The 19,936-nt window shown below is 46.5% G+C and overlaps 1 protein-coding gene across 1 annotated transcript in view; it reads left to right on the top strand.

Moving 5' to 3' along the window:
• The first annotated feature begins 3,086 nt into the window (after positions 1-3,086).
• Positions 3,087-19,936, top strand: part of LOC115944520 (uncharacterized) — a 45,196-nt gene continuing 28,346 nt past the window's right edge. Inside the window, exons 1-5 of the mRNA XM_081816803.1 lie at positions 3,087-3,219; positions 3,563-3,616; positions 11,608-11,661; positions 13,296-13,349; positions 17,256-17,309. Of these exons, the coding sequence (XP_081672929.1) occupies positions 13,320-13,349; positions 17,256-17,309 (84 nt within the window). The 5' untranslated portion in view covers positions 3,087-3,219; positions 3,563-3,616; positions 11,608-11,661; positions 13,296-13,319. The remainder of the gene's footprint in view (positions 3,220-3,562; positions 3,617-11,607; positions 11,662-13,295; positions 13,350-17,255; positions 17,310-19,936) is intronic.

The following is a 19,936-nucleotide window of genomic DNA, read 5'->3' as shown; positions in this document are numbered from 1 at the left end:
AATGGCAGATTAACAACTAAATTCGCCATGCTGTCCCCATGTGCCAGGCATGGCATCAGGCATTTTTCATTCATTAGCTCATTTCTTTCTCACCGGACTTTGAGGTTCTCCATTCACAGATTAGAAGGCTGAGGCTCAGAGGGGTGAAGCCGTGATCCCAGGGGACAGAGGCTTCCGTGTGATCTGGTTACAAGCAGAACCCTGTCTAGTCTCAAGGCACTTGAGGGTATTCAAGGCACCCAAGGCATTCAGGCTAGTCCAGGGTCAAGAGGAATGGGGGGCCCCAGGAGCACGGGGACCAGAGTGAGCGTGGGTGAGCCTGCAGATTGGGGGCTGGTCTCCCTGTGTTCCCTGGACTCTGGGGCTGGCTCAGAGCTGTAATCCAGCACCCACACTGTAAGTCTGGGCACTGCTACAGCTCATCTTCAAGGAACAGTCTTTTTATTGATTTTATTTATTTACTTATTTAAGATAGAGCCAGTGCCAGCAAGAGAGAGAGAGAGAGAGAGAGCACAAGAGTGGGAGCTGGGGTTAGGGGCAGAGGGAGAGGGAGAGGCAGACTCCCCGCTGAGCAGGGAGCCAGCGCTCGATCCCAGGACCCTGAGATCATGACCTGAGCTGAAGGCAGACACTTCACTGACTGAGCCACCCAGGTGCCCCATTCAAGGAACATTCCTACCCAGAATCTGTGATGAAGACAGACCCAGGCTGAGTTAGCCCTCGAGAAATTGGGAAGAAATAGGTGGTGAGATTTTGTATTATGCAGATATAACTGCTTTATGGTGTGGATCCCACCATAAAGAATGGTTTCTGGATCACCACCATGTTCTCCAATGCTAGCAGAATCTCAGTGGCGGGAATTCCTGCTGCCCCCAGGCTAGCCCCATTCCACATGTCATACACCCGCTGCTGCACTCTTGCATGGATGCACCTTGTTTTAAAGAACAAGAGAAGGACTAGGAATAGGGGATTTCCTCCCAGCTCCGCTGCTCTTCCAAACAAAAAACAGCAACCCAAACCAGTATGCTTTGGTTTATCTCTTTCACCCTCACTTTGTATATCCCGACATTTGGCACTCCCCAGCCTCTAAAAATACTTACCCAGCTTCTCAAACCACCCACTAAAAGGAGATGGTGCAGGACACTGAAAGGTCAGGTGGTCAGTAGGGCATTTGGTTGGTGGGTTGAGTCAGTTAGTTCATTCATGTATTGAACTCCTGCTCTGTGGAAGGCCCTTTGCTCTGAATTGGACGTGGAAAGGTAAAGCAACTCTACTCTGTTTTCTGAGAGCTCACACCTTGTGCTTGGTGGGGAGGGAATGGAGTATACATGGACCACTTCAGCAGTGATGCAAGTGCAGGTGTTCCTGGGGTTGTGGGAGCAGGGTCTGAAGCCGTCCCCAGTCTGAAGCAATAGGATGGCTTCTTGGTCTCGGAGACTTCTGAAGACTCTTCAGAGGTTGAATAGGAGTGAGGCAGGTGAAAGGAAGGTGAGTCATTCAGAGTCACTTTTGTGATGGAAAAACCCTTCTGTCCGGAGTTAGAGACCAAGGTGATTGCTGTCACCTGCAACATCACCTCCCCTAGGACGGAGTGTAGCTGCCCAGGGCCTGTGCAGACGCCTCCAGCCGAGCATTCCCCAAGCCGTGGTCCGTGCATTTGTTCTGTGCCAATTAACACCATTTAAGCGCGGAACTCTTCAAGATACGTGCTCATTGTGGTCTCAGAGCAGAAAGGCACAGAGCCTGGGGCGCCTGGATGGCTCAGTCAATTAAGCGGCTGCCTTCGGCTCAGGTCATGATCCCAGGGTCCTGGGACGGAGCCCCACATCAGGCTCCTTGCTCAGCGGAGAGCCTGCTTCTCTCTCTCCCTCTGCCTGCCGCTCCCCCTGCTTGTGCTCTCTCTCACTATCTCTGTCTCTGTGTCAAATAAATAAAAATAAGTAAAATCTTAAAAAAAAATAAAGGCACAGAGCCTAACAGTGGATGCTTCACAAGTAGTTTTTCATTGAGGGAGTCAATGAGTGCAGGTGGGAGTTAAGGATCCTAGCTAAGTGCACTGGGGATGATCTGATAATATTCTAAGTGCCTTCTCTGTGTTAACGCTTCTAACCTTTATCCCAAGGAGAGGGGAGGGAGCATCGCTGAGCAGTACCGCAGGACTCTGGGATAAGACACAGGCCTCGATGTGCTCAAGCCAGTGAGTTTTGTTGGGTCCGCACTGCACTGCAGACTGTAAGGTCTTAGGATGACACAGGGTTAGGAATTAGGAAATTAGGAAACGTGTTCCCTGGGCTGAGAGGACTTTAAAATCACACCAGGAACTGCACTCCCCTGCCTCACTGGGCAACTCACCGACTGGCAACATTTATTAAACACCTACTTCGGACAAAGAATAATGCCAGGAGTGTGTGGTCAGACCGGGTGTGTGTGTCACGGCCAGAAAACCCCAAGGCTGTGTGCCTGTTACTTCTTTGTTCGCAACCCACTTAGGCAAACCCAGGAGACAAAGAGCTCAGCTTCCAGCTTCGTTCCGTCTCCAGCTTTAGGAACAGGACGTGGACATGTTATTTGTAACAACCCTGAATGTTTGCCTTAAGTCTGTACTGTTAATGCTTTTATTTTTTTATTTTTTTTAAAGATTTTATTTATTTGACAGAGAGAGAGAGAGACAGCGAGAGAGGGAACACAAGCAGGGGGAGTGGGAGAGGGAGAAGCAGACTCCCCGCCGAGCAGGGAGCCCGAGGCGGGACTCGATCCCGGGACTCCAGGATCATGAGCTGAGCCGAAGGCAGTCGCTCAACCAACTGAGCCACCCAGGCGCCCACTGTTAATCCTTTTAAATGCTCACAGATGGTGGTGCACTTTTGACATCACTGTTCGGGGCAATACTTCACGCAGTCTGGCTGGCTAGAAGTAGGGAGAAATGAGGTAATGATCCAGACGTATCAGCGCTAAAATCTGATTTCAGATGAAGAGAGAGAAAAATGCAAAGTTTGACACGAACACTCTGGATAATGACCCGATGCACTTGTTTGCTTTTCTATCACTTTCATGGGCCACCTTTCGCTTTACAAGGGACTATCATTTATTCTCTCTCTTTCTCAGGACATATGCAATGACTGCCCTCCTGGCCCCCAGGGCCTCCCTGGTCTGCCAGGTTTTAAAGGGGACAAAGGTCTCCCAGGAAAGCCAGGGAGAGAAGGCACAGAAGGGAAAAAGGTAAGGAGAAAAGGGGACAGTTTGTCTTTATCACTGCGATGAGATACATCATCTTAGAGATCCCAGTGCTGCCTCTCGGTACAAATGGGAGGTGGCAGAGGTCTAGGGGTCATCTGGGGGACTGGCTACCACATTAGTCATGAGCTGTGCCCGTGAATGCACAGTCACACTGAGCAGCACCACCGGCCCATACCCTTTGCTCAGACATGCTGGTGGGGAGGAGACAGGGACATTTCAGTGGGAAATCAGTGAATAGGTGTGCAAGGGCAATGACATGCTGATGACTCTCGGTATGAGCTCCAGACACTCATTCTTGATTGTTTTTCTTCTGTTCCTGCTACAGGGAGATGCTGGGCCCAGGGGCCTCCCAGGGCCTCCAGGAATAGCCGGACCACAGGTCAGTGAGCCCTCATTAACATCGTGTGCATCCACTCTGCTCATCTCACTGGTTAATCTACATCTGAGGAAGAGTGGTGTCTGGTGTGGAGGAAGGATGCTTTAAAAATCATGATACCAACATTCAAGGGCTGACCATGACCTCGACTATCTCAGTGACCTTGGGAACTCATCTACAAATGCGTCAGTGGTTGAATAATGAAATGAGCTAGGGGATTGGAATAGGTAGCAGTCACTGGTTAAGATGTGAGTTTTGGGGTCAGATGGCTCTGGATTTGATTCCCAGCCCTGAGTGGAGTCAGAGCTGTGTGACCTTAGGCAAAATCTTTGACCTCTCTGGGCCTCAATCTCACCACCCACGAATGGTAAGAATAAAAGCAAGATTCAGAGATTTGTTAGAATTGAACAATATAATACATAAAAGGAGCTAGTTGTTCAATAAACAATGTTATTGGGAAAGTGCTAAGCCAGCATGGGTGAGCAGTACTGCTGCTCATAGGAGTGACGAGGCACCCATCTACCATGGGCAGGACAGCTCTGTGCTTTCATAAGGCCAGGGAGACAGATCTGGGAAGAAGGAGCTGTGATTCAGCCTTAGAACGGGAGGGAAGGCTCTGGCTGCCGAAAAAGGTGTCTGGGCTGTGGTGGTTGGGTTCCTGGTGGTGACAGTAGGTAGCTCTAAGCAGAAGAGACTGTGTGAGTGCTGACGTGGGGGCAGGAGGGGAGGAGAGCTGACCCTCCCCACCCCTCACCCTTCTTCCCCTCCCCCCGGCGCCCCCGGGAGTGGGGGGGCTGTCCCTGATAGCCTTGGGGCCTCTGTGCCTCTGCAAGCTATGCAGGCTGCCCTCCCCCCACATTCAGGGGCAGGTGTGTCACTGTGTCTCTCCCTGTGGCCTGGCTGGGACACAGCAGTGTGGCTTGCCTGGGGACACAAGATGCTTCAGAAAATTGTCAGTAGGAGAGAGAGCTCAGGAGCCACACCTCCGGGGTTGGCATTCCCAAGGTCTAGCGTCTTACTTCTGCCCTTCCTTTTCTTGCCGACAAACTAGGGGATGTCAAAGCAGTGACCTTCCTTCCAGGCCTGTGGCCTTAAAACCTGCTCAGGAGATGCCCTCACCAGGCCTGGCACATAGCAGGCCCTCTGCCAACCTTAGCTCTACTGCTCTTCCAGCCCGTGGGGTCCCAGCCAGCGGCAGGGCCAGGACTGGGATGAGGACCCGGACGTAAGATGTAAGGGGAGCCCAAGACCTCAGTAACCAAGATAAATAAGACTTTAATGCAATATTTTAAGTACTTTAAAATTAGTGCGGTTGACCCACAAGGAACAAAATGTCACAATTTTAAATAAAGACGGGATCTAACCCTCCACTGAACTGCTCACCTTCCTCACTCCCCCTAATCCCAGCCCCATCAGAACCCCATTTATTTACATTTTTATATTTTGTTCATCTTGGATTATTTGGCATTAATTTTTATTTTTTAAATACGACACTGGACTATTATTTATTTTGGATACTGGTGTTTCTAGAATCCTTTACGTGTTTACACATAGGTAAGTGCTCACTTGCCTTACCCTAGGGTCAGCCTTGGAAAATGGGGTTGGAGCTCTTACTAGTATATTAGGATGCAAACAGAAATACTGTGGTGTAATAGAGCACTCACTGGAGCTGTTGGGTATCAGGATGGAAAACATCCCGACTTCCCAGGACTGCCTGGCAGGCTAAGACATCGAGTGTTTGCGGCCCATAGACTCGGTGAAGTCTTACAGGGTTTTGACATACCCAGAGCTCCTGCTTCAGGAACTATAGATGTCAGGTCTCAGTGTAGCTGGAACAAGAGATTTTCCCCGCCCATCAGGTCAGTGTTAGGTTAAGAGATGACCATAAAGCGTAGTATCACCTGCGCTATTACCCTGCTTTACCCTCCCTTTCTGGGGTTATCAGCTGAGGCTAAGCTCCTTGCCTGGAGGAATCTGCAGGCAGCCAGTTTCAGCTGATCCTCTTTAAGTAACCTTTGCTGTCAACTCTGGGCTGCTGGGTTTGCCTCTGCTGAGGAATGACTTTTATTCAGAGAAACAAAAGCAAATCAATTAAACAGATAAGGAGTTCCCTCCACTGAGTAAGGATTGTTTTCTTTATCAGCCCAATCCCACTTGAAGTACTGGTGTCTTGGGACAATGGCTCTGCCTTTGTTCCTTTATAATTCGCTTCCAGGGAGGGTTTGTTCCTTTGCATATTCAGAGAGAGCCAAAGAAAGCTTCCATCCAGAAAAAGCACAAAAAACTAGTGCCCCAGGTGAAAGACAGGGTTCTAGCTGTCTCCACTTGGGGAGTCCATGGTGACCTTGAGAAGTTGGCAGGACTGGGGGTCCACCCTACATAATGAGCCCTCAGGCAGTTACAGTGGGCAGTATACCCAGTGTTCTAAGGGCCAAGGGCCAGGTTACCTGTTTTACAGCATGGTCTCTTGCAATGGTCAGCATGATCCTAGGAGGTAGGGGTATTATCCCACTCTACAGACAAGGAAGTGAAGGCTTAGCAAGGTTAAAAGCCAGTACTCCCAAACTACTAGGTGATACAGCAAAGGGGGATCCTTGCTGGCCCAGCTCTAGGACCACCCAGCCCCCTTAGTATGCTGTCAAAACTTAGTTAACAGTGGGACCAGCATCAGCACCAAGGACAGCTCCCAGGCGGCTTCCTGGGCCCACCACCTATTGTTGGGGAAATGAGTCAGGGAGGAGTTAATTGTCTCCTTTGAGGACTCACAGGCTTGCCTTCAAATCCAAGTCCCTCTCTATGCTCTTCATTCGTCCCACACCACTCTCCAGAAAACAGACGGGAGGACTGTTTCATTTTCTCTCTATTGAACCTTGCTTATCAAATGAGCTCTCAGCTAGACCTGCGGATGTGAAGATGAATTTGTACACTGAAAATGCTACCAGTGGCCGAGCACTTATGATTATTGTTCTTGTGCTTTCATAGCCAGAGGCCCCAGGTGTTCACTGGTCCAGTGCCTCTCCAAGGGCTTTTGCTTGTTTGTTTGCAATTGTGATCCTGCATCTGGGAGATCAGCTTTCCCAAAATTTATTTTGCAGATTTGCAGCTGCTGTGACTGGTGGCTGGGTCTGGGAGGTTAATGCCACAGTCGATTACAGCTTCATTGTAGAACTTTCAAACTGTGTGAAACACCGACTTTCGGGGATGGGGTCTGGAGATAGTGGCTGCTGTTACGATTATGATCCATGCTGAGGAGGAAGAAGGAACAAGATGATAATCAGAGTGAAGACCCTGGGAATGTGCTTTTCTGCAGAGTCCAATGTAAAACCCTCTCCCAGTAGGAAATGCTGATTATTCTCTCCTCCATGAAAAGCATTTAGGTTTCTTCTCATTCATGTGCCCACCAGCCAGGTAATGGGAACTGCAGGGACTGGAGACAATAGATGAGCAGAAGCCCCCACTTGGACCTTCTGGATAATTCTGGGGGCCAGAGATAAGACCTCCTCTGCTACTATTCGAACTACCAGAAGAGGCTCTCAAATCCGTTCCTGCCCAGAAGGTACCCCATGCCATTTGGTTTATGCTGTCTTAAGGAGCATAGGTCTCTTTCACCCAGAGCTGCCTCAATCCTGGAAGATTCTCACCAAGCATCCCCTTCAAAGTTCCCTTCTGGGTCAGGAGGTGTAGAGGTAGGTCAGATATGGACCATGCCTCCTAGGGCCCAATGTTGTGTTGGAGAAGAAAGATCTACAAGCTGGTGGTTTGTACAAAAGTCAGACTGGGGCTGGGGGCAATCAAGATGGGCGGACACAGGCTGGGCTCTGGAGGTCCGTGAGTGGTTCCCCATCTGGCTCTGCTGCTTGGTAGCTGAGTGCATTTCACTTACTACTTATAGGACTTGGGCAGTTTATTTGACTTCTCTGAACCTCGGGTCCTTCATCTGTAAAAGAAGAGCCATATGGTCTATCTCACAAAGAGGATGTGAGGATTGAACAAGGAAACATTTACAGAGCACCAGGCGTGGAACCAGCTGGGTACATCTAACCGCAAGTGGTCCTCATAATTGTTTCTCTAAATGAATAGCAGTTGTAGCAAATGGTCAGGAGAAGAGTAAATGGCTTTAAGGAAAATAATGCCATGGGGCAAGGGGTCACCTATGAAGGCCACCTGGAAGAGGTAGGATTTTAGTTGCATTGGAAAGTGAGGCAAGGATTTGTCAGACGTCCTTGGCGAATGGCTTTCTAGGCGGTGAAACAGCACACAAAAATTCAGGGCCAGGACTTACTCTGCTAGTAGCAGAGAATCGTTAATTTGAGAAGGTTTGGGCCCTGCCCTCCACAGTTTGTAAACCCCTTGAGAAAATTGCCTTTTTGGTGGATTCACAGAAACCGACATCCTTCAAGCAGTTCCTGGTATGAACACAGCCTCTAAGTAATTGTTACATTGTGCGCTTAGCACATGATGGTATTGAGGAAATATAATTAAAAACTAAAGAAAATCTTCTCCCAACCCAGGAAAACCTCTCGCTCTCTTCTGTAGCCCGGCAGCCATACCTGCTGCATACAAGTCCTCAAGATAAACAGTAACTGGTCCTCAAGTCAGAGGACTTGATAGCACCATTCTCCAGACATGTTCATCCTAAGTTGACCTGGGAGTTAGGGGATCATCTGTGTTAGTTCATTAGCTTTTTAGGAAGGAAAAACGAGCTTTCATCTTTACGACAGGAGGTAGTTCTGCAACTTGGAGCAAGAAACCTGCTTTTCCCTTAGGCTCCCTTTCCCCCATGGAGACTGGGGGATTGGGGGAGCTCTCTTCCTTGATGATTGATTATATTTCAAAGGGACGGATGCCAGGTCCTAGAGAAAGACTTTTCTGAGTCCTGGATCTGGCAGGACTTATTTAGCTTTTAAGAGGATTTACATACATTTCAAAGAGACAGAGAACAGACAGTGACAAGTTTTCTAAAGTAAATGCTCTAAGAAAAAAGGTTTGGGAAGAGAATCTCTTCCCTTCTTTTTATGGGGGAGATTTAAGCCCTGACAATGGCTCTGAATAAACATCATCTAAGAGAACTGAGCTAGTAAAGTAATGAACTAGTAATCTCTCTAGAATATAAACTCCAGGTAGGCAGGGATGTTGTTGTTTCCTTGATTGCTGTATCTCCAGTGCTTTTAGAAAGTTTCCCGGAGCACTCTCAGTCAGACTTCTAGGCTGTAAATGCTATGCTCTTGACATTATAAAACCAGTGGGACAAGGCATCATGCCTATGGAAATAGCCAGAAAAGTAACTTGGGCGGGAAGAGGCAGTTTGAATACAGATAGATCTGGATTAGGCTCCAAATCTTGCTTTTTGTTAGCTGTGTGACCTTGATGAATGACTTAACCTCTCTGGTCTTCAGATTTTTTATCTATACACTCTGGTCAGACCCCCACCGCATAGAGTAGTCTTACTGGCTAAATTAAATAACCGGGCATGTTAAATTTTTTTTTTTTTTTTTTTTTGCATCAGCTCAGGATATAAACAAAGAAATACACGGAATGGGATCTCATGTGGAAAGGCCCGGCAGTGTGCCCAGAGGAGTAGAGGCTTGGTAAATGTCAGTCCTCTCTTCTGGAAGGAAGTGAGTCAGGGTTGGGGGTGGCTGTGTTTGCTTTGATCCTTAGCTGCAGCAGAGAAGGAGACAGGACAACTGTGGAGATCCTTGAGCTCCTGACATTTTCACTGCTGGGAGTTGAAGGTTGAAACCACCCTAAGCCCAGACTGAGGACTGGGATTTGAAAAGAAACCATTTACTTTTAAGGCAATTGTCCTAAATGTCAGAGAAGCAGTGTGCTATTCTATGTCACTTCTTTTCATTGAGATTATAATACGGCCTGCAGACAGTTTGCTGGCTTTATAGATTGAAAAGCAGTAGAACTAATTACATGTAAAAATGTTGGAACAAATGCTTTTCCCCTTGTGAACCTTTTTTTCTCCTCTGCACACTGGCCTTTGGCCCCCAGCACGGCTCAGGGAGGCAGCCGGGGAATGTTATAGGTCCTCAGTGAGCTGCTGACATGGCATAGCCATGTGGATGGGAAGAGGGCTGGACCCCGTGTTTCAGGGGGTGAATTGTGGGGCTCTGCACCTGGATGGACTCTCCTAGATTGACCTGCCCCCCTGTGTCCTACATTTACTGGATGAATAAACCCAGAGCACAGAGGGGATGTGATCTGCTCAAGGATGCAGAAATAAGAGGTGACAGGCCTGGAGCCAGAGCCAAGGTTGACTTATTGCGAAAGACTTATTTTACTGCATAATGCATACTTTTAAAGGAACTGACATGTTTTTGGTTAATAACATTTTACTGAAATACATTTGTTGCCACAGTAAATGCAGAGCCAAAATAGGTGACAGTTAAGAGAGATTGGAACCTTTGAATGTAACTTTCAAGGTTAGTCTGTGAAAAATATTTTTGATAGGTTTCATATCATGAGTGTCTTAACCACAATAATGACAGCAATGATGATGGTGGTGGTGGTGTTCATGTTGATAGAGGTGATGGTGATGATGATGATGATAGTGATGATGGTGAGGATGATGATGGTGAGTTTGATGATGGTGAGGATGGTGATGGTGATAATGATGGTGAGGATGATGATGGTGAGGATGGTGAGGATGATGATGGTGATGATGGTGAGGATGATGATGATGATGGTGATGATGATGGTAAGGATGCTGATAGTGAGGATGACAATGGTGATGATGGTGATGGTGATGATGATGGTGAAGATGATATGGTGATGATGATGGTGAGGATGATGATGGTGATGGTAACAGTGATGATGATGGTGGTGATTACAATGATGAGAAGGATGATAGCTAACAATGAATTCATTACAATGATAGCTTAAGCACTTTGTAGATTTTAGGTCATTTAATGCTCACAACAATCCCATGACAAAGGTTCTGTTTTTATCATTCTCATTTTAAAAGATGGAGACAGGGTATTAAAGAGGGCACATACTGCATGGAGCACTGGGTGTTATATACAAAAACAATGAATTGGGGATCACTACATCAAAAACTAATGATGTATTGTATGGTGACTAACGTAACATAATAAAATTTAAAAAAATAAAAGAAAGAGACAGAGTTGAAGCAGGTTGCCCAATGACAGGGTTAGTAATGACAAAGCCAGGGTTCAAATACAAAATAATTTACAAAAATAATTATAACTAATGTTTATTGAGCTCTTGCTATGTTCTGTTCTCTGTGCTGTGTCGATTTTATTCTCCCAACACTTCATGAGATAGGCAATCATAATTTTCTCTATTTTATAGATAAACAAGAAATCCTATAACTCACAGTTTAAGTGACCCACTCAAGGTCACACAGCTAGTAAGGGAGGGAGCAAGGAGCATACATATGTATGGATGGAGTCTTCTTCCTCAGCCTCTTGGGCAGTGCTGTCCCATCCACTGTCTCGGCTTCTCCCTCTTCCCACCTCACACCAGACACTATGCTGACTCGGCTCCTTTCCCTCCCACACCCAAACATCCCAGTTTCCTCCTGATTGCCCCTCCTCTCTTCATCCTGGGCCTTCCAGCCCACCCTGTACAACAGTCAAGGAGCCCTTCTGCAACCAAGAGTAGTGATATATCCTTCTCATGGTTCCCAGTGTCTGCAGCTCAATCCAGGTTTAAGGGGTAAACATCCAGGGCTCTCAGTGAGGTAGGTACTGCCTGCCTCCCCAGTTCCATTTTCCACTGACCCCCATTAGCACCCCACAACCCAGTTAAGCCATTCCATCAGCAGTTCCTCAACCAGACTCCCTTGCTTCTCTCTGCGGACACCATGCCTGGCCTGCAGCTCAGACTTGGTAAGAGTTGGATGAAGAAAGAGTAAATGGATGAATAAATGAATACATAGGTAGATGAATGCATGCAAACTTTTTTTCTTTTGCAATGTAGTTCTAGCAAAATTTCCAGTAAGCTTCTTTCTTTTTTCTCCTAAGGGAAGTAAAGGGGAACGTGGTGCAGATGGTGAAATTGGACAGAAAGGTGACCAGGTAAGAACTTACTTTATAATGAACCTGAAGAGACATCACTATTTCTCCTAGATGAATTTCATTCTGCCATTTCTGACATCACCACTCGGATCTTCTTTGCTTGCAGTAGGATTTTTTTTTTTTAACCACATTTTCATGGTTTCCATCTTGATTCCTGTGGTTCATTGTCACATTCTCCTTCCCCAATTATCTGAGCAGACTGCCTTTTCTGATTTCCTTTTGTTTTGTTTTTTCTGGACTCTCTTACACTTAGAGCTCTAGTTCACTAAAATGGTTGTCATCCATTACACAATGCCCCCTTCTTTCCTCCCTCCTATTACTCCTCAAGTACCTATCACAGAACTCACGGTGCTAGTTGAAATGTTACACAGATGCCCCTTCTGTGCTCAGTGCCCAGCCAGCCCTGTTGGACCACTTCTCCAAATGCATTTTAAGAGAGCGCCCACGCAACATACTCCTCTGTCTCTGGGTTTGAACACGGCATCCCCATCATCGTTTATCTAGTGTTACCAGCTGATTCTGCAGCCCAGCTCCCCAGCCTCCAACAGCCTTTCTGCCATTTAAACTGGCTCCTGCTTGGCAGCTGTCTCTCTTCCCTTTCCCTTTCCTCCCTCCCACCTGCCCTCTGCTCATCACTCCTCTGTGCATCTCCCCATCGGTCCTCCTTGTAACCAGCTGCATGCCAGGCATGGCACTAGGCTCTGAAATACAGAGGGGGTAATGGGCAAATCCCTGACCTCAAGGGGCTTTCTGCTCCATGAGGGTGAAGCAGGTGAGCAAGCACTCCAGAAGCAGTGAGTTCAGAGCTATGCTCAAGGTCAGAACGACATGCTCAGCTAAAATTCCCTCTGTATTTGGAAAAACAAAATGTGTTTGGGTTATTGTTGCAACAGCGAATTTTCAGAATTAGTATGCTCTATTCTGACTGTTACAGCTTGTGTTTCCCAGTAGCAGGAGATAGAGGTGGAGGGCAGGGAAATTTTCCACGGTGGTGTGTCTGCTTTTATAAAACATTGTCTTACAAAGACTAAACATTAAATGCAATCCCCTCTGGCTGTTTAGCTCCTGCTGTAATACACATAGACTCTGCTCTGCATGGAGACATGACTCTCTTTCTTAAAGTAACTGCAACACTGTTACAGTAAGGATGCCATGATTCGATAACCCCAACAGTTTCCATTGTGAGCGTATGTTGTGTGTGCATATGCATTTATTTGCTTCCAGATTTTTATTATGGGATGTTTCAAGCATACACAAAAATTAGAAAGCATAATAAAAAGACCCTCCCCCATACCTATCACCTAGCCACAGGATCTTGCAGCCATTATGGCCACTTCCATTTTCGTCTGTGTCCTCAACCCCTTCCCCACACCGTCTTCCTTCACTTTATGTTGAAGCAAATCCACTTTCAGGAGAGATTCGTTTTTGTAAATATTGTTAGATACTTTCTCAACCTATGGAAACACCAGCAATATATACAAAAAAAGAAAGTGTTTTTGTTGCCAGTGCCTTTATCCAAAATTGTTACTGGAGTTAGAAGTCAGATTCTGGATTGTTATCTGAAATTCGGTAGTCACCAAAGTGAAAAACTTCTTATGAGTCATTTTGAAGAATTGCCTCTTGTGTTTTCCTAGGGTCATCCTGGAGTTCCTGGTTTCATGGGGCCCCCAGGGAACCCTGGGCCACGGGTAAGTGATAATTTTGAACCCCCTCCTCTTTTGGCTTTGACATTTGCACACATTTCCATACTCATTGGACCTGCCTCTTACTTTAAGGACCAGGCTGACACCTGAAAGGTGTCCAGGGCTGAACAGAAGGTGCAGGTCCCAGAGGTACAAGGGGTCAAGGATGGGTACTTGACTCCAAGGGACCCAGTGGGGTCAAGGACGGAGTGACTTGAATAGGTGGAGCTGCTGGGCAGTGCAGTTAGAATGCTGTTGGGACCAGGGCGGCGTTGGCAGGGATGGGCAGGCTTGATGTATTATTAATTTCCATCTATCTGGGGTGGTGGGAAACCCGAGATAATTGCAAGGTTAGGATCTTTTGTGAGAAATGGAGAAGCAGCTTCCCCTCTTCCATAGGATCCTGTCCCATGGCAAGAGGCTCTGGGAATCACAGAGTGTCTCCATAAGCACAGACTTTCCTGGATTTACTACAATTAATGACAATAATAAATCACTAAAAAATATTATTATCATTGTCACCATCTTGAACCATTCATTCATTATCGTTCTAAGGCACTTGTCATCAATATACTGTAGATACTGTGACTATCATCCCATTTGCCCCCATTGGGCCCCCTGAGCAAATGTTCTTCCTTGCTCTGGTAGTAACTGTATCTCTGACCCCGACTGATGCACTTCCTAGCAAATCTGTCTCCCTTTGGTCTAAACTGCCCACAGATTAGTCTTGTTGCTCCTGTGCTCAGAGTCCACCGTAGTTGATGCTCACGTATCCAGCCAGGGTAACCACGGTAACGGGCAGCGCGAATGAGCATCCTCACCAAGCCCAGGACCGGTCCCCTGCGACTTCCCATGTGTTCTCCAGGAGCCCTGGCCACCCCCAGACCTTGCAGAATGAGGGATTACTGGTAATGGCTAAAGGACAACCGAAGGGAACCCACTGCAAATTGGGACCAACCTAACATAATCAATAAAGAAGCAGAGGCTGGGTTAGGATCATGAAGTTAAAAATGTGTGCCATTAATCTTGCCTTGTCTTCTTTTTAACAACCCTAAATGACTTCTAATTGTAAGTATGTTAATTCTTAGAATAAATTAGGTCGTTTTAAATGTATTTTTTTCAATAAAATTGTACAGGAGCATGAAACTGCATCTTTTACTTCAAAACTGACTTTTACAGCAAACTCATAAAAAGTACATTAACTACAAAAGTATGAAAGCTTTCCCAGTTTACTGGTGAGCTCACCTCAAATCTTGGATCCTCAGCTCACGTCCCACCTTCCCCCCCACCCACCGGCACCTTTGTAGTTAGTATCCTTTTCAGTTTCTCAAGACTTCATGCCTCACTGTTGCGTCTCTGCCGTGAGCGAGATTGCGAGCTGCCTTGCCAGGGGATGGGTCAGTCTGTTGCCATTTAGGTTCATGAAATTCTGCGTTTTCTTTAAAGAAATAATTTCACAGGGGAAATCCCTTTGTATCGTATTTGCTTGTGTTCCTGGATTTTGTGGCATCTGACGCTCAGGCACAAGAGAAACTGATCAAGATGGCAATGTTACAGATAATGGTTAGTGCGAATTGAGGAGGGACATTTGAGAAGGAAATAATTTCATATTACAGTTTTCATATCACAACGACTTTAGCTTCTCCATGCAACCTAATAGCCGAGGGGCTCCCGAAGTGAAGGTGGAGTAAAAGCCCCATCCCCACCCCACCCTGGTCGCTCCAAAGCCTATAACACATCTCCTGTGCAAATGAAACCATGTTCTCTTCTCCTTGGAAATTGCTCTTTGGACTCTATGACAGCTGTAGGAAATGGCTCCTGGCTTATGGTTCTCATGCTAGATGATGAATCTGGGATTCAGAAACAGTCATAATCATAGGGCAGCTTCTCCATCTCCATCTGATCAATGTGTTCAGTTCATTCAGTTGATGTTTACTGAGCTTCTGCTTTGTGCCATGCTCTGTACTGTTCTTTGTCATTGGGAGTGGATGCCAGTCGCCCGTCCATTCGGGTTCAGTGGCCAGTCATGCAGAAGCAACTCGAGAGCAGGAAACCCTCCTGGTCATTTATGCATTGTTTCTTCACGTGCTTCCATGTCGGACGCTGTAACCAGGGATATAGATACCAAGCAGATAAGGCTCTTTTATTATTTTTACTTCAAAGTTGATTTCCTGGTGCTCAGTTGGCCTCCTTCTTTTGGAGCAAGCCCTTACCCTGTTCCCAACCTGCTGTATGGAATTTAATTCCAACATAGCTAGGTTCCAGGGTATAGGGTGCTGTGGGGTTTTGGCAAAATTATATAGAAGAATCCAGTAGAAACGCCATTGTTCTGCTAGGTTTGAACTAGATGTGGAGGTTCCCAGCAGCGGCATGAATCTTGGGCTATGTATGCAGGTATTATCAACATCCCTTTATTTCATGAACATTTACTGGCTCCTCACCTAGTGAAAGAGGTGGAGGCGAATCTGACTGCATCTTATCCCTGGGGATTTACCTTACATGGCCAACAAGACCTATCTTCCATAGCTGTATCAAATTTCCTTGAGGCCCATGATGTAGCCATATCTGTAACCCTAACAATTGGCCAGCGCTTGGTACGACATAGGCACTTGATAAGTGTATGTAAAAAACCTAAAGACTGCTGGAAAGGTACTGCAAGACCTTGCTTATTTGTCCTCCCACACTTAGTTCGTATCTGCAGTGTTCCCAGTCATGGACTGGCCAGTAGACACACTGCTGTTATCAGTGCTTGTGATAACGAAGAACCCTTTAGGGAGAGCCCTTAGTGAGTGCCAGGGCTGGCTAACTCTAGGTAGGAACTTACTCAGTTCTCTCAACAACTCAAGTGAAATAGGTCCTCTCTTTCATCTCCAGTGCACAAAGGAACTGAGAGATACAGAGGAGTAAAATAATGTGGAGAACCAGGACACGGACCCAGGAACTCTGGCTCTGGGAGGGTGCACCCCAATTAACACCCTCTGTTCTGTGCTAAGCACGCTGTAGGCAATGCCTCCTTACCCTCCTTACAGCCTGGGCAATCATATCACTTCCAGCCTTTTACCAACAAGGACACTGAAGTACCACTTGACCAAAGCTAGAAAGAAGCAGTGTATTCGTTAGTCTAAAGAATCTCTGCCCCATCTGCCAGCCAGCCCAGCTTTTCATTTATTCATTTATTCAAGAAATAGTGAGCACCCGCTATCTCCAAGGCACTGTTTTAGCTCCCAGTAAAGCAAATAGTCAACAAACACTAGGGTGTCAGAAGGCGACAAGGCTAGGAGGAGCATAAAGACGTTAGAAGGGGCAGGAACTTGGGTTTTGGATTTGGGAGGCAGGTAATTTTTCACTGAGCTGGGATGGGGATGAGGGCAGGCTGTGAAATCTGAGCCCCGGGGGATTGGATTACGGGGGGTGGGGGGTGCAGCATGGGAGAGAGCCCGCAGCAGAGGCAGATCTGGGCTCACTCTGCTGCACTTACTCACCTGTGTAGAGCTCCTTGTTCATGGATCTGTCCATGCATTTCTCATCCCTGGGTTGACACAACCAAGTGCCTTCCTTGATGACCTGGAACATAAATCCAGTTGTTCATTTTTGCCTCTGTCCCGAAATGTTCCCTGATATTAGCTAAAACTACCACTCTGAAGTGAGACCGTTTACCGTTGTCTTAGGGATGACTGTGGGTACTCTGGTCCTTTGTGCAATGTGGGTTCTGTGCTCCCAACATCTTTGTCTTCCCAGAGTACTGCCCCACCTGCTCGGGAAGGCAGAGGCACGTCCGGAGTACTTATGGTTCCAGCCACCAGGGAGGGGCTCAGGATGCACCTTTGTGCACCATGTGCTTCGTGCACAAAGAGGCGCTAATGATCATGGTGCAATGTACAACAAACTAACTTCCTGCTCTGTCATCCGTAGGGAGCAGACGGAATTGCTGGAGCTGCTGGCCCTCCAGGAATCCAAGGGCCGCCGGTAAGTTCCTCGGTGGACTGGATCTGCCTTGAGTCTGTGTTTGGGCGTCCCCAGAACCCAGGTGTTTGCCCTCCCTGCCCTGGTCCTCCCTACCTCCTTGGCTCACTCATCCCAAGTATTCACAAACGGTCTTGCAAGGAAACCGCAGGAGGGGGGCGCTTTCTGTTGGAGCCCCGGGTTCTTGCCTCAAAAATAAAGGTTTGGTTGAATGATGTGGCAATCCGTGATTCCAGAATTTGGTTTACAACCAGCTCACACAGGCCCTGTGTCAGGTTCTCTCCTCACAGGCCCAGGAGAGTAGAGAAGCTGGAGCTGACCCATGCTGAGGCTACTGTGTGCGTCAAGAGGCACGTTGGGCGGAGTAGCCCCTATTACCCAAGCGTTCCAAAGAGGGGAGGGAAGTAAGAAAGGGGAGTCACACCACAAGCTGGCTAGCTGGCAAGCAGGTCAGCCCTGCCCTGGGATGTCTGGACTCTAGTGCCAAGAACACTTGAGGGATCAATTAGGACAGCTTCCCCATCCTGGGACAAGGAGGACAAAGCCCAGTGGGACTCGTTCACTAGTCCAAAGCCACACAAGAAATCAGTATCCAAGTTGGGAATGAAGTCAATTGGGAAACCCCCAACTCCATGTTCTTGCCGTTCCTCACTGACCGGCTGTTTGGGGTGGTTGGGGTGGGGCTGCAGGGGTGTTGGATTTGAAAACTACCAGCCACGTGGACTGTCTTACCTTCCTCATCTGGCCAGTCCTATCCAAGCAGCCCACCTGCTTTTTACCGATTCTCAGATGGCAAAAGATCTCCCCAATAAAAACAAATGGACTGTGTGCTTGAGGAGAATCAGTTGCGGGACCCAGATAGGAATCATCAGGTACTTCAGAATTAAACTGTATTGAATGAGACGTTGATGATGTCGTGGGGGACCCTGAGGCAAGCGATGGCTGTGCTTGGAGCTGTCTGGGGTCCTGTTATTCCACTGTATACATCAAACCAGAATATACTCCAGATTTTCTTAGCATAACTAATGAGTGTTGGTAGTTAAAAAAAGAAATAAGGAACACTAAGTGGGACGTAGTAAAAAAAAAAAGATACATAAAAACTGAAAACATTACCATTATATTTTGAATTGAAACATACAAACCATTTGCCAATCTTTTTGACATAAAATGAAGACCTTACTTGATTTGGGGTCCTCAGCATGGAGTCTCTTGTCATTATCCTTGTAAAAGGAACATCTACTCATTTACTATGTGGTTTGAGAATGTAAAAACACCTGTGGAGTAATTTGAATGTAGAATCCTGGATCCTGGATTGTTAGGATATTTTTTTTTCTAAACTTTCATAGCTATCCTATTACAGCGATCTGGATAGTGAGTCATCTTTATAAAATATTTTTGAAGTCTTGACTTAAAAATTGTTCTTTTTCTTTTTCCACCTAAATTTAATGGGGTTACCTAAAGAATAATTAAATTGTGTAATTTCCGTAGCAAACCACAACTTGTACAATGCAAACAGGTTTAGGAACGAGCATGCTGACTCCTTGTGCATCTTCAGCTCCTCAGATGGAAGCAAAAAAATCCCTAAACAGTAGATATGTTAGTCTCATGGGCCATGTGGTCTCTCTTGGAAAAATTCAGCCCTGCTCTGGTAAGGTGAAGTCAGCCACAGTCAATAGGTCAACAAAAGGCTTCTGATAAAGCTTTTTTTTTGCAAAAATAGCAGAGGGCTGCATTTTGCTGACCAATAGTGGCTCCATCCCTAGGGTCTATGGAACAATAGACATTCAGGAAGGAATCCAGGGAGCTCTATTATCAATATTTAAAAATCCGTAAAGATGACTATGTGTTCCAAGTTGACTCAAAAATATCCACTCAGTTACGTGTTTGTAGGTTTTGTGATATGGGAGGCGGTGAATATTTCTGCTTTACTGTTGCTATTTTGTGTTGGTCTAAGTGGCATGATGGCTGGGCGACCTCAGATATCATGGCTCATCATGTTACAGAGATGCAGGGTATGCCAAATTGTTGTAAGTGCAAATGCATCACCTGAGCATTCCAGTTTCTAAAATTAAGAGTAACCCTTCAAACATGACTGCGTAACCAAATAGTAGTAAACCTCAAACACAGTCTAATCTTCCTCAATTCCCAGGGGTCATGAAAAAGTTCTCATCCCTTAATGACGTATTACTAATAGCTTCCATTTTCTTCAGGTGGGGAAATAAGACTCAATTGTGGAGTTTTTATAAGTTTAAGTAGCACTTCATAAAGGAAATGTGCTTTGGGTCCCCTGATTGGACGCTTTTTACAAGACAATATATAAAATCTGCATAAATCTGAATTAAATATCAAAGTCGTTTTGCCTTTCGCTTTTCTTGCAAGAAGCTAACATCACAACCCTTAAGAATACCTCACTCTGTGTGGATGAGAATGTAAAACCTGACATCAGCATTTTATCACAGAAGGAACAGTGATGGGAGAGATTATAAAGTTATAGGGGCTTCTCGGGGGAATCCGGAGGGGTGGACGAACCATGAGAGACGATGGACTCTGAAAAACAAACTGAGGGTTCTAGAGGGGAGGGGGGTGGGAGGATGGGTTGGCCTGGTGGTGGGTATTGAGGAGGGCACGTT

This window comes from Leptonychotes weddellii, chromosome 4 (assembly GCF_054177405.1).
Source record: "Leptonychotes weddellii isolate Sample4059 chromosome 4, ASM5417740v2, whole genome shotgun sequence".
NCBI lineage: Eukaryota > Metazoa > Chordata > Mammalia > Carnivora > Phocidae > Leptonychotes > Leptonychotes weddellii.
This window is presented reverse-complemented; position numbering and strand designations above follow the sequence as displayed.